Genomic DNA, 14,288 nt, shown 5'->3' on the forward strand with positions numbered 1-14,288 from the left:
TTAATCTGTCCTTTCCTGAGAAACAACTGATGTATTTTGCAACATAAGAAAACAGTCAATGAGAGGCAGGGCAATTATAAAAAATAATAATAATAATAATTTATATATTTTTTTCCAAGACACTACAAAAATTGAAGCAATTAGAAAACTTGTTCCTGCAAATATCGAACTGTATCTCATCCAGATGGCTATTGTGTTGTTGGAGAAAAAGGATGGCAGTAAGTCTAAGTATGGTTCGGGTGCCAAAAGGATGTTGGTGTTGTCAGACAGGCAGCAGGAAAAAACAGGAGCAGACCAAACAAGAAGGGACAAAGCTTTGTGGAGTGAAAGAAAGGTTAGTAAAAAATGTGTAAAACTGGTTTTGTAAAAAAAATAATGTTTCTTCTTTTTAGAAGCAGGCCGAATGCTGTTTGTTGTTGCTGTTCACAGTAGTGCTTAGCATTTCCATCTTCCCAGTCTACCTTTTTCTCAGATCTGAATAAGTCTTGCTCTCCTCTGAGACACAACCAAGGAGGTTCCTCTTCTGAAGTGTTGACCTAGGAAAGAGATCGGCCCCCTGATGGGTCCCACTACTATAGACCATTATAACTGCAGCTTAATAACGGGCTCAGAATAGGGATGATCAACTTCTGCTATTGTCCAGCCATTCAGGAAGTTAATGTACAAGATTCCCTGTAAAATCCAGGAATTTTGAGTAGCTGAGATAGTGGAAGAATATGAAATTGAAATTTCTGCCTGGTATGAAAGCTTTTTGTAAGCTGGACCATTTATAGACAGAGTCCATGTTCTGCTCTCTTTGGTACCTGATGACCAACCTAATGTGGGAAAACTGAATCTGTTTATGTCTGGAAAGCTCTAAGACATTCATGAGTGCCTCTGTTGTTCAGGCCACTGGATGCAGGTGCAATAACAGGAAAAGTGTCATGGTGTAAGTTTGAGCCACTGGGAGAAATCTCCTCTACAAGGAAATACAGAGCTTGCTACTGCACTTTGAGAAAGGTAGACCAGCCTTCCCAACCCCACGCTTGCCTCTCAGTGTCTCCACAAGTCGCAGTTCAACACTTTGTACAAAAGGCTACCCTGTAACGAGGTCCAAAACTGTAAATCCTTTCAGACTTTCAAACTGTAAATCTTTTTGCTGCCTGAACTAGGACTTCATGTCTGTTCCTTACAGAGGGCTGGGATGGTTTCTTTAACTTGGTCAAAGATTCATGCCTTGCCAAATTTGCCAAACTGATTTAATGCCTCCCTGAGTACTGTTTTGTTCCTGAAATAAGTGTCTGAACATGTTTATTTGTTTTCCCAAAACTGACCTGGCAGCTCAATTGTATGAGCTGTGATGGCTTTTTTTCCTGCTACTGTTAGCTGCTGGAGCTAATCACAGGGATGACATAGAGATCGAGTTAATGTAACTGCAAATGTTTAAAAAAAAAAAAAAACTAATCAAAATAAACTTCATTCACTTCTCAGAAGAAATCCTCATTCTGATAACTCCTTGTAGCTAACAGCTTTTGAAAATTGCTAATGGATGTTCTTTTTTCCTTTTTTTAACATTATCTTGTGGGTTTGTTTTTTTTTCGATAGGGTAATTTGACCAATCCTACACTGAAGGAAGGAGATGAAAAAAACCATCCGCAAGTGGTGTCCTCAGCTTTGGTAAATAGGTGTTCTCACTATAATAAAGTATGCAGTAGCCATTACCTGTTTAATGATTCTCTAAGTGAGACTGAAATCATAAATCAGAGGTTTGTAGTTGATGCACAGATCTTAACTTTAGCTATTTCAATCAGTAATGTACAGGCACGATGTAACAATCGCAAGTTAACAAATTTGTGCGCACTAAGCCATTTTCAGCTAACACCTTTGCTTGAAAAACATGTCTGAAAATACAGCACTGGTGGCATGGAAGCAAGTATTTCAAGCTCTTGGAGCCACTGGGACAGAGGATAGATATATTCCTCTCCCTTACAAAAAAAAAAGGCCCGAGTGAAAATTTTAGTTCCTTCATTTACAAATAATGCATTTCACTTGCTCAAATTTTGTTTTGGTGAAATGTATAAGAAATAGCTAGGGATATTATTAAGGAGAGGTGTTGGAACTGCTTTCTATAATTAGACTAATTTACTTCCAAAAAATCTAGTTTGTGCTTTAATGCTGTGATATATGTAACAGCCTCCTTCTTTGCTGTCCTATGCAAAGGCCACATGGAGCACAGATGATGCCCAGACAGGTAACAGGGGTGCAGCAGACCGCTCGGAGCCTGTCCAGTTGGCCTCCAGGAACCAGCCAGCCCTCAGTCCTGACGAAGAACTGTTTGCTGACACTCAGCTGAAGGTGAGGCTGCCAGTAGCTCTGCCAAGAGCAGAGCACAGAGGTTGTGATTTCAGTGTTTATCTTAAACAAAACCCAGTTTGTTTGAGCTCCTTCTTGTGCATAAGTCCTCACCCTGTATTGTCAGTCAATTTCTCATGGTAACGTGCTTGATGCAGAACAGCACAGTCTCTTGTCTTGCCTTTGAGCCTGAGTACACTGCTTCTATAGCAACAGCCTGCTTTAGGAAATTTTTCCCCAGTAGATCTTGCCAGCCCTCTAGTGGCAGGTGCTTCCAAACACCTCAGAGGGGACATTTGGCTCCTCCAAGGTTGTGTGTGGTTGCTGCTCATAACACAGGATTTCTGCAGTGGTGTTCATGTAAACAAGCTGTATGAGCACAGACACTGCATTTCTCTAAAGGTTGCTTGTATGCCTCTGACCAGCTTGTCTCAGTTTCCAGTTTGAGGTTGGGAAGTTGATATCTGCATCATGTTTTGTGTTTACAAACCCGTTATTCTGGTTAGTTTATCCCCATCCTTAACTAAGTTTTTAGGTAGGTATAATTCTTTACTGCACAGCAGCTATCTTATCTCAACCACTGAATGTATTAGAACATTATTTACTGTTCATAGCTTTGGAGAACTTCCAGAACATCAGTTTTAAGTCCATTTTTCTGAACCAGGAACAAAAGGGATCAGCGTAATGGTCTGTCCACCCTACAGAGAGATCTGGACAGGCTGGATCTCTGGGCTGAAGCCAATGGGATGAGGTTCAACAAGACCAAGTGCCGGCTCCTGCGCTTTGGCCGCAACAACCCCAGGCAACGCTACAGGCTTGGGGCAGAGTGGCTGGGATGGTTGTGTGGAGGAAATGGACCTGGGGGTATTGGTCGATGCTCGGCTGAGCATGAGCCAGCAGTGTGCCCAGGTGGCCAAGAAGGCCAATGGCATCCTGGCTTGTATCAGGAACAGTGTTGCCAGTAGGAGTAGGGAAGTCATTGTCCCTCTGTACTCAGCCCTAGTGAGGCCCCACCTCAAGTACTGTGTCCAGTTTTGGGCCCCTCACTGCAAGAAAGGCATTGAGGGCCTGGAGCGTGTTCAGAGGAGGGTGACGAAGCTGTGAGAGATCTGGAGCACAGGCCTTATGACGAGCAGCTGAGGAAGCTGGGATTGTTCAGTCTGGAGAAGGCTCGGGGGGGGACCTTATCACTCTCTATAACTACCTGAAGGGAGGTTGTAGTGAGCTGGGGGTCGGCCTCTTCTCTCTTGTAACTAGTGACAGGACGAGGGGGAATGGCCTCAATTTGCACCAGAGGAGATTTAGGCTGGACATTAGGAAATACTACTTTTCTGAAAGAGTGGTCAGGCGCTGGAATGGGCTGCCCAGGGAGGTGGTTGAGTCACCGTCCCTGGAGATGTTCAAGAAACATTTAGATGTGGTGTTGAGAGACATGGTTTAGTGGGGTTATTGGTGGTAGGTGGATGGTTGGACTGGATGATCTTGTAGGTCTTTTCCAACTTAGCTAATTTTATGATAAAAGGGATCAGCATAATGGTCTGTGCACCTTTCCTGCTCCACCTGAGCTTGTGCTGGGAGCCCTGCTGGTGTATGTACCTCTTGCTATAAGCTCTTCAGCAGCCTCTCTCCTGGCTGTAGATCAGTCTTGATGCAAGTCCTTCCCAAGGGCAGTTTTGAGATGAACATCTCAACAGAAATCAGTCCCTCCATTATTTCAAAACTGGTGGCTGAATGGAGAGCGGAAACCCACTTACTTCATGGCATGGTCTGCAGAGGTGATGCCCTTTCTGCCAGGAGGGAGAGAACACCTCACACAGTGAGGGGCAGGCACCTGTGACATCGCAGTTGGGGTTTAGCCTCTTTTTTCCAAAGCAGTCATCAGGGGAGGTAGCTGACTCCTGGGTGCCTCGGGCTGGTAATGGATCAGCAGTTGGTCTTCTCCCTGGGTGTCACATGAAGTAACGGGAGTTCTTACTTCTTCATTTGCTGTTTTGACAGATTTTGTTGTTGTTGTTGTTTCATTTTGTTTCAATACAATTCCTGAGGGTAACACTGGTAGAGGTGTGCCAGTGTTTTGTTGCAGGCCTGATGTTTCCCTGACACCTATTCACTTATACAGTCAAATGCTTGAAAATGCGCTGCACTTCAGGGAGACTTCAACTGCCCATGTTAAGATGATGGGTATCTCCTGACAAGCACTGTTTGGGGTGCAAAGCTGTAAGTTACAATTGGATGTAGAAATGTTTTGTGGGTTTTTTTTTTTACACCTATTTCTTCTTGCAGAAATCCCAGACCTCAGGTAAGAGGAAGGTCCCCGCATGGTTTGGAGCCTCAGCAGCCCCTGTTCTCCCTGTGCCCCAGGCCAAGAAACCCAAAGCAGATACAAGAAGAGGGATCTTCAACTGAAGATTAGTTTTTTAAGAAGCGTTTTCTAAGACATGTACAAATGTTGGACATATTACAACAGCAGCTTTTTTTACATGAAGCAGTGATGCCTGATGCTTTTTTCTTTCCTCCCTTGCGAGAGCCGTTTGAACTGGAAACTGCTTCTATGCTCTTTTTCACTGTGTGAAACCCGTTATTAAACCAAGCCGAAGCCGCCTCCACACCCGCCCCTCGCGCCGCCATCTTTAGCGGCCTCGCGTCACCCGGCGCTGCCCGCTGCGGGGCGGTGCAGGCGGCGGCGCGGGGGCCGCTGGGAGCGCGGCGTTGCCCAATTGGAGCGGAGCGGCGCGGCTCGGCCTGCGCCTGGTGCTGGCGGGCGGGTGAGGCGGCAGGGCCGGGCCGGGGGGTGCGGGCGGCGGCGGCACCGCGCCGGGGCAGGGCTGGCCCCGGACTCGTCAGGCTGGGGGCGGGCCTGTGTTCTGGGGAGTTTGCGCCCCGGGGAGGGAGCCGCTTCAGTGTGGGTACGGGGAGCAGCCTCCTGTCGGGGCCCTGCCCGGCCTCGCTCCGCCCGGGTGCCGGTGCGCGGAGGGCTGCGGGAGGTGTCCGTCGTGGGGGGACTCCGCCGTCCCTCGGTCGCGTCAGGCCGCTAGAGGACGGGCGTTGGGTCCTGGCCCGCACCGCAGCCTCTCGTTGAGCCTCTCGTTTTACGGGAGGCTGAGGGCCGGCTCGGAGCTGCTGGAGCACCGGGTTGTGTCTTGTTGCCGGTCCCCTCGAGTTGGTGCAGTAAGAGAAGGATGCGGGCAACGGATAAAAATCTTCGTCGGTAGATACCCGTATCCAGCTCACTCGCCCTCTAATTCCTCCTTCTCTTCTGCTGGTTTTCTGGACAGAGTTATGGATCCAAGCTTATTGAGAGAGCGAGAGCTGTTCCGAAAGCATGCCCTCTCCACGCCAGCGGTGGAGAAACGCCCGGCGCCATCTGCCGAACCCTCGGGCTCAAAAAAGAAGAAAGTCAAGGTAGAGCAAAGTGGTCCATCGAGCTCAAAACAGAGCTCAGGTTGGTAACAGTGCCTTGTTCAATGCGTTTGGTGTTTCCCACTGTCTGCCCGTGCATTTGTTAGCGTGAAGCAGTTTGTCCAGGAGTTCTGCTAGTTGCAGCTTTTCTTAAATTGACATTTTTTACTAAGAAATACAGTGTGCAATGTGAAAGAAAACTTTTACTACCCATAAGGTCAGACATCACCCTGTGGCTTGCTTGCTGTTACTCAGTTGGAGGAATTGTTACTGCCAAAGTGTTACTCTGTAGGAAGCTGCATTTTGCTTGGTAGATGTCAGTAAATACTGGCTAGAGAGTGCTAAAAACTTAAAATTTTATCAGCTGAAAGTCATAGGCTACTGTGAGATGGATCTTGTAACCTGGCATGTCTGGCTGGTGCATTGTGGTTAGCAGTCGTTCTCCTTTTACATGGGAGCTAATTTTTGTTCATGAATGCTAGGGCTCCTGTAGGTTTATTTTCTGCCTCAGTCAGAAATTCCATTGTTTCCCTGCAGTGGTGGCACAGCTGACAACGTACCTCTTAAAATGAAATAAGTAGTTCTTAAGAACGTCGCCAGAATTAGTATGAGCAAATGTGAAGTGCAGTACAGAGAGGATTTGTGTGCACACGGTGGTCTACCTCATTTTACCTTGAGGGAAGGGTAACTTGGGGACACTGTGAGTAGCTCTAAAGGGCAAACATCAGGAATTGCTAAATACAAAGTGATGCTATTGTGTAAACCCATTGACGCTTGTATTTTGAGTACAGTGTGCAACTCTTCTAAACTCCAAAAAAAAAAACCACAATAGAAATAATAATAATAGCAGAGAAAAATCACAGAAGGTTGGAAAACACCTCTAAGATCGTCTAGTCCAGCCATCCACCTACCACCAATGTCACCCACTACACCATGTTCCTTAGTACCTTGTCTACGTGTTTCTTGAACATCTCCAGGGTTGGTGACTCCACCACCTCCCTGGGCAGCCCATTCCAGCGTCTGACCACTCTTTTGGAGTTCTTCCTGATATCCAGACCTCCCCTGGCACAACTTGAGGCCATTCCCTCTCGTCCCATCGCTAGTTAAAATGCCAAGGATGATGGGAGGAGTGCAGCATCTTCTGTATGAAGGGAAGAGTTGGGAGCTTTTGTATCTTCAGCTTCTCAGAGCCTTAGGGGCACTGAATGATGTTATCAGCCAGACATTATAAAATAAATCAGAGGAGGCCGGATTTCTCTTTGCCCCTTTTGGCACGCTGTCCTCTCCAAAAAAAAAAAAAAAAAATCCACAGGGTACCTTAGTATGCACCTCCTGAGTGAGAGGGGTTTACAGGGAAGGAGCATTGGACGCGCAGTTCACATGGGACTGTTCTGAAGGATTTGAGTAGCTATATGGGCAAGCAGCTGAGTAAATAGTGTCATTTCTGTTGTTTTGTGGGCTAGACTTTTCAGTGGTTTTGTAAATCAGAATGCATGACTATGAGGAGGTATGCTTTATCTTTAATGGTGCTGGCTTTCTTCCAGACAATATCAGAAAGCTTTCAGAATTTTTATAATAGTTTTATGCACAGTGACTCCTGTTTCCTTTCACTTTTCCCTGTAGAGTATTTACTAACTACTGCAGAAGCATCAAGGGTGGGAGAAGAGTAATGGAGAGTGAGTGAACCAGCTTTTCTCTCTCTTGTTCTTAACGATTGCTTCAGAACAGGTGTGCAGAGAGCCAAATGACAGAAGTGGTCAAGCAGCTACAGACAACACACCACTTGCCCCGTGGTGCTGCAGAGTCTAAGTCCTCTGCCTCAAAATCCAGTTTTTATTTGAATCCTCAGATTGCTAGGTTCCTGTCAGGATACGTGTATGGCAGAGAGAGATCTTGGGGAGGTGGAGTAAAAAGTGATGTTCAAGAATTCCCACGTGTCTTTGCCTTGACAAAAGTGAAAACTAAGAGAATTATTCTTAGTTCTGTTGTGTAGTGACCATAAAGATCAGAATTAATGTCCCAGTGTGTATGTGTGAATGTGAGTAATTCTTAGTTCTGCAGAGCCTCCAAATTCCCCATCATTCCGACTTGGAGAACTTGCCTTCAGCTGTCTTTTGGGGAGGTGGGACATGGAGACCATGCTAATCCTCAGAGGACCTCACAGCTAGGTGTAACCGTGTCTGAAGATTCATTGTGAGATTTCTAATGAGAACAGTTGTCGCTGCTGCCTAAAAACTATTCTTTGAACAAGCTAGCTGACAGAATTGAAAACGGCCTTGTTTACTCACTTGAGAACAGTAATGAGAAAATAAATGAAATAGATCATATTTTTTTATTTCTTTTTATTGATCAATACTAAGTCTTTATCTCAAGATCTTTGTCTCAGTGGTCTTGGTCAGCAAGAGCTGAAATCTCTTGGAACTTTTTCACAGCTTTGCTTTATGTGAGGGAAAGAATTCTCCTGAGGCTCTGGAGCTGCGCAAGGGGAGATCTTTCTTCTCAATTCCCTGTTCGCTGCCTCCTGTATAGACCCATGAAATCAGTAGCTGGAGTGAGTCCCAAGACTTCGTGTTGCGTGTGCTTCTCAGGAAGGCATGAGAACACAAATCCAGTGTCACAGAAGCTAATGTTGCTTCCTGCATTCTGCCGCCTTCTGTGCAGGACTGATTGTGAAATACAGTAGAAGGTAATGAGATGTCTCCCCAGTCCAGAAGGCAGCACTAACATCATCATCTTCATGTGTCTTGCTGTGAATCCTCAGTTGTCTTGTACTTGGGACATTAGCTTCCATTGGTTGTGCTTATCGTTCAGTTTAAGTTAAGAGCATTCTCTGCGTGTGGGGCTGGTACTGGCAAGGCTTAACAGTAGTGACTGTGTAGAAGATGAATGCTAGCAGTGGTAGATGTGTCAGTTTGACTGAAGGAAGGAGACTGCTTTTCTGGATTGGAATTTTATGGGTAATAGTGGCTGGATCTTGTTCCGTCTTACTGATCAGGAAGAACACAAGTTGAACTGGTAAGCCTTTTGTGGGATGTGTGTGGGTGTCTGTATCTGTCCAAATCTTTTGGAGCTTAGGCATGCTAACCCTGAGAGTGGGAGTTTATGTAGTTTAAAAAAAAAAAAAGAGATTACAGGTACTCATCATGGTACTGAGGTATTTCTGATAGGGATAGGCAACAGGATCGGTAGCTTACTAATTCGTTCATTGAGTTTTGTTTCTCTAATGTCCAAAGTATTGTTTGTTTATGTAGTTACATATCTTGTCCCACATGCAGCTTTAGTCTGGTTGGGATGTTTCCTGCTGGCCTGTTTCTCTCTGCATCCAGCAGCGAGAGAGAGACTTAACAGGTTATGCTGAAGGCCGCACTGTTGATTGTTACTACAGCTGTAATTTGTAAAAACAAAACTTCACTGTTTTAAGACCTATAGATGCAACTCAATGCAGAAGAATGATGTGGTGAGTTAGAGGTAAAAGCTTATAGTCCGAGTTTTACGTGGTCAGCTTGTGAGAGAGTTGAGAGCGTGAACTCTGTGGAATGTATCTGCAGGCTGACAAAGAGCTGAAGTTCAATTGTGCAGAACCAGGTTGCATCTTGCTGTGCGTCCATCCCACCGTCTCTTGTGCTTGGCTTATCATGATGTGGCCTCCTTTGTGAAGCATATCAGCACCTGAAAACTGCATGCTGGCTGGGAGAAGTTACTGTCACTGGTCTAGGAAAATCTGCAACCTGTCAGCCTGTGTTTTGGCAAGAACTCTGTTGTAGTTCAGCTTTGAGAAGTTGAGACAGGAATAATATGATCAGTGTGTCAGATTCACTGTAGTGTCGTAGTTGGCATAGAGGCAGCAGCCTTGGGATAGAAAGATGACCCTGCTTCTTCTCGACCGTGATCCCACTTCAGTGTGCTTTTGTGGAAGTAGTAAGATAGTCTTAAGGTAGTGCAATAAAGGGAGAGTGGTTCTCTGGAACTGGAGGAAGGAGGGAGAAGGCATCTAATTGCACCACAGGAGGTTAGAAAAGGCTATTTTAGAGATGAATTTCATCCTGACTTACTTTCCTGCCACCACCATATTTTCTTAAAGGTGAGGAACCCATAGTGAGAACAACTACTGGTGGCAAAAATTCACACGAGGCTCTCCTGTCTCATGGGATTTTTCCTTTAAATCTTAATGTCTTGCATCCTTTTTTCCCTTATCCCTATATGTCTGTTTTGTCCCTGTACATTCACCCCAGTGGGAGAACAGTGTGGTATCATCATGCTACGTATGATTGGATTGTTGAGCATTTTTCTAAGTGTTTTCTCTGGTTAAGCAACTTAGTTGTATGCATGTTAAGCAACACTGTTCGTTCAGGTAGTCAAGGATCTACTCCAGTAACTCAGTATGAACAAAAAAAATTCATTTAAAAACAAAGAACTTTTCTTCCTCTGTAACACTGCAACAGATCATCCTTCAGCTAAGTGCTCAGAAAGCCCTTGCTAAGGGTGCATGTTCACAGCCAGAGATGCAACAGTAGCAGTTATCATTCTATTTAAGTTCCCCCCCCCCCCCCAAAAAAAAAAAAAGAAAAAAATGCAAGGAACATGTTTGTCCGGAAGGTACAAGAGGTTTGGTTCAAGGTGTTAAATGATCTCCACGTGCTGATGATCAGCTCTTCCTACACCACCTCTGTTTCACGCTTTCTGAAGCTTTTCAGCATTGCTCTAACAGGATTGGGTTCATTCTCCAAATCTTTCACAGTTTTATTTTTCACGCAGCAGCAGCAGTCTAACAGTTCGTAGAGGAAAGCCAGCACCACCAGAGAAACTACAGTAAAGATGAATATGATCAGAATAACAAAGCAGGCAGTGTTCCAGTTGTCATGAAAAGGGTAAATTTTTTGCACTTGAAAGCCCAGGTACTGGTAGATGGATGTTGTCTCATTCCAGTGAGTGCTGTTGAGGGTTGCCATTCTTGAGGAGTTGTTTTAGCTTATTCCCTGTCACAGATTTGGGGGCTGAAACAGAAAAACAAAGCTGCTGAGGACTCTGAAGAACGTGCTGTGGTTTTTGGTTTTTTTTATCCCAAATTGGAAAAACTTTATCTCAGACTACATTCTCACACCTCCTACAAAAATACATTGAAAACAAATATACGTATTCAGCAAAAGTATCAAACCAGAAGGAACAGCTTAGCAATTTGTCTGGAATGTTGATTACTGTTCCCTGATGAAGAGATGTAGCATGAAGTAGCGTCAGTTATTCCAGACTTAAACAGTTCGTTTTACAAGTACGTGCAAAGACAAGAAGGTTACAGTTTTCTGGATGTACAGTGGTTTCAGCAGCCTGTCTATGCCTACTGTTGACTCCTAGTTTTTTGTGATGCGAAGCAGTGCTTAAATGACATTGAGGAAGTTCTGAGTTTGTTTGCTTTCTTGTGTGCTTTTTTTTCCTATTGACACAAAATAAACCTTTTTTAAAAAAATGTGTAAATTGTAACTGTCTTGGAGGATTTTTGCAAAGAACGGGGCTGAGCTTTCATTTGTTCTTTTTGTTCACAAATACAATCCTGGTTTCTGAAAACTCCATATTCTCGATTTGCCTGTTCGTACTGACTTGTTAACACTGCAAAACCTTTCCAAACTGCAAAAAAAAAACCAAAACGTAATCACCCAGATTTCCTGAGGTGTTTATTCCCCAGATGTTCCTGCTGTTGGTGAGAAGTTTCAGCTCAAGAAATGCAGCTGCCTCATTCAGCTGCCTCAGTAACACTGAGCGTGTTTCATAGAGTCACAGAATATCCCGAGTTGGGAGGGACCCATAAAGATCATCGAGTCCAACTCCTGGCTCCGCAGAGGACCGCCCAAAAATCTGTGCTGTGATCATTAGGACAGATGGAAGGAACGCCCAGCCCAGCCCTTTCTGAGATCTGCCTCCTTGTTTTCAGCCACCTTCTCTACTTCACTGTCATTCTTATCCAGTGCTGCCTGTTTGTACCAACGGGAGACAAGACTGTTTTGTGGCGTGGGAGGGAGAAAGTGAGAAGTTGGCTTCGGCAGATATGCCTTTGGCATGAGTCATATTGCTGTCAAGATGGTGTTTCAGAAAGGCCACTGCTTGGAAATGTGAAAGTAAGCAGTGTCTCAGTAATTGCTGCAGTTTATCTAGAACAAAAAGCAGTTTTGTCTGTCTCTGAATTTCTCTGTGAGTTGGGGCAGATGAGATGTTTGGCACTAACATCGTTACAGTTGGGTGTCTTTCCCCGGTTTCCTTCTTTCCCTGGCTTTGTCTACCAAAACAGAAGCGACTTGGAGTACTTTTGGTGTATAGTCTTAAAGTAATAAAAATGTATCTAAAGAGCTACAGTAACTCTTATCTGACTTGGCATGCTGGAAGATGAGGTGGTAATTTTTGAGTCCTTCCAGCAATTTAAAACTGAGTGTGGGAGAAGGAAATCGATTCACGTCACTGTATTCTGTTGAGAAAGTAGCAAGTTTTTGGGTGCAGTGGGGTGATGAGTCGTACTTGGGGGGCCAGCCCATGCCTAGTGTCTTGGCTCGTTAGTCCGCGTGTGCCAGTTAGTGGGCAGTTCCCGAAATACCCTTTTGTCTGTTCAGATGCTCTAGAAAACATGAGATTGTGGAAGGGGAAGATCTAAAAGACAAAGAGGTAACTGTAGAAACCTGGAGTCTTATTTCTGTGTCTCAATGAATGAAAGGTTTTTGCTTTCAACATGAAGCAAAAAGTGGAAACTTTGCTATAGTCATTGAAATACACTCCTGGCTATCTACACATAGTTAATTCAATAATTAAAACTGCAGGATAAAGGGACAACACCAAGGTTTTGTTCATTAAACTGTGCCTGTAGGTCATGCTTTAATGAACCTTGCATATCCCAGGCATATTTCTGTAGTCAGCAGGGTGAGGAAGTGAAAACTTGAAAACATCCAAATAAACAAGAAGAGCAAAGGAGAACTGTGGTGGTGTCTACTGAAACGCATTCCTTAAAGCAGTTAATTTTTTTTTTTTTTTAACTAACAAAACTGTATTAATGAAAACCAGGCTGGTACAGCCCAGTCAGCTTGTGACATACACCTTACTTGAATCATTCAGCAATCATCTGCTTTGCTCTTGAACTTTCCATCTTTACTGGATTTAAATTGAAACCGAACAGTGTTGGTGCTGAGAAGGGGCCCTGGCACTGGTATTCAATTCAGACACGTACTGGAGGAATTGCAGTACCTTACCCACTGTTTCCTCTCTTAACTTTGTAGATGAGGCTGTGGGGCAGGGCAGGTAAACATCAGCTGCTCCTCGCTGTAATTACCAGCCTTCGAGGCTGCAAGATTGCCAAGCCTCTGGAATTAGCACAGTGCTAATGAGGTTAGCATCTTTGGAAGCTGTCAAAAACGGGCGGCTTTCATGCAGGTTTACTTCCTTCGTAATGGCATGATTTAAATTCGCATGGTAAGCCAGTTTGATTTGTATGCGCTTCAGCTACTGCAACATTTAGCGAGTTAAATATTTAATGAATTTGGTCCTATAAAGAGGGAAATGACTGGCAAAAAAATGGTTTCAGTGCAGTGCTGAGGAAGTCCTGTTTAATAAGCCACAATAGGTATCTTGGGGTAACAGCATTTACATATCTCAACACATTCTCACCTTTTAGTATTGTACACGGTGTTCCGGTATCGATGGTGATAATAATACCCGAGGGGGTTGTCTTCCTACTCTAACATACTGATTTCTGGAACGTGTTTCTAGCATACCCACAGACACGCATTTCTTTTAGCCGCTGGAATTATGAGGTTTTCAAAATACCCATTTGTGAGATACGTTTGTTAAATTTCAGCTTTAATGATTGTTTTATAAGGAAAATCCTTTCAGTGTCACGTCTGCGAAAACACACGATCAATAATGAGGAGAGCGAGGCTGCAGAAAGCAAGCGGCCTCAGCACTAAGCGTCAAACCCATTTTGTGTCCTGAATCCTGGCTTGTTGTGTTAGCTTTTCTCTTAAGATGGAGTGGTCATCAGTTTGCCCACATCATTAACACGCAGACGGTGAATGTGTCTGACAGTGCAAGGCAAGCTCCCCCGTGTTCAGCAGAATAAAATCCAACTAAATCTAGAGAAAAATCATCCTTGTTGTAAGAAGCTTTTTACAGGCTTGTACGTTACAGGCATATTTTCTTGCAGCAATCAAGGTGAAGGTAAGACAGCGTTATAAAATGATGCGCACCTACCTCTTGTCTGAAAGGATGCTGAGAGAGCGCCGTGCCGTTCCCTGTTTTAATGCAGCCTATGGCACAGCTAAGATGGAGCTCTGCTGCGATTGGCCGGCGCGCGGTGCTGCTGACAACTTCCTTTATGCTCATTTGCATCGCCCCCTCACCCCCAGGAGGAAATCATTCACAAATATGACTCTTACTCCCCGGATTAACGAGCCACCCCTTCCCACGCTTCACTTTTGGGATGCTCTGTGTGCGTCGTGAGCTTGTTAGCCAGGGAGCACGCGACAGCAGTCCTGAACCATCCACTCAGCGCTGGGACTCGGGCTGTGACGTTGGGGGTGTTCCTCCCT

General features: G+C 44.8%; 3 protein-coding genes across 8 annotated transcripts in view; 2 read left to right on the forward strand and 1 right to left on the reverse strand.

Moving 5' to 3' along the window:
• The window catches only part of WRN (Werner syndrome RecQ like helicase), a 43,637-nt gene extending 38,821 nt beyond the window's left edge, over window positions 1-4,816 (forward strand). For both annotated transcript variants that reach the window (XM_021397358.1, XM_021397359.1), the window contains exons 33-36: window positions 120-334; window positions 1,585-1,656; window positions 2,200-2,334; window positions 4,615-4,816. In XM_021397358.1, coding sequence (XP_021253033.1) covers window positions 120-334; window positions 1,585-1,656; window positions 2,200-2,334; window positions 4,615-4,737 — 545 coding nt within the window. In that variant the 3' untranslated portion in view covers window positions 4,738-4,816. The remainder of the gene's footprint in view (window positions 1-119; window positions 335-1,584; window positions 1,657-2,199; window positions 2,335-4,614) is intronic.
• GTF2E2 (general transcription factor IIE subunit 2) overlaps window positions 2,210-14,288 on the forward strand; it is a 26,479-nt gene continuing 14,400 nt past the window's right edge. Inside the window, exons 1-3 of one of the 5 annotated variants that reach the window (XM_021397362.1) lie at window positions 2,210-2,334; window positions 4,615-4,630; window positions 5,607-5,773. In XM_021397362.1, the coding sequence (XP_021253037.1) occupies window positions 5,611-5,773 (163 nt within the window). In that variant the 5' untranslated portion in view covers window positions 2,210-2,334; window positions 4,615-4,630; window positions 5,607-5,610. The other 4 variants (XM_021397364.1, XM_021397361.1, XM_021397363.1 and 1 more) reach the window with 4 other exon arrangements.
• Window positions 9,059-14,267, reverse strand: SMIM18 (small integral membrane protein 18). The gene is made up of 2 exons (XM_021397369.1): window positions 13,951-14,267; window positions 9,059-10,724 (listed from the first exon to the last, which is right to left on the reverse strand). Exon 2 carries the CDS (start codon window positions 10,677-10,679, stop codon window positions 10,386-10,388), a length of 294 nt encoding a protein of 97 aa, XP_021253044.1. The 5' UTR covers window positions 10,680-10,724; window positions 13,951-14,267; the 3' UTR covers window positions 9,059-10,385.

This window comes from Numida meleagris, chromosome 4 (assembly GCF_002078875.1).
Source record: "Numida meleagris isolate 19003 breed g44 Domestic line chromosome 4, NumMel1.0, whole genome shotgun sequence".
Classification (NCBI taxonomy): Eukaryota; Metazoa; Chordata; class Aves; order Galliformes; family Numididae; genus Numida; species Numida meleagris.

Bases quoted from the DNA above. Each gene is read 5' to 3' on its own strand.
- SMIM18 (XM_021397369.1), bottom strand. From the start codon at position 10,679: ATGGCAACCCTCAACAGCACTCACTGGAATGAGACAACATCCATCTAC.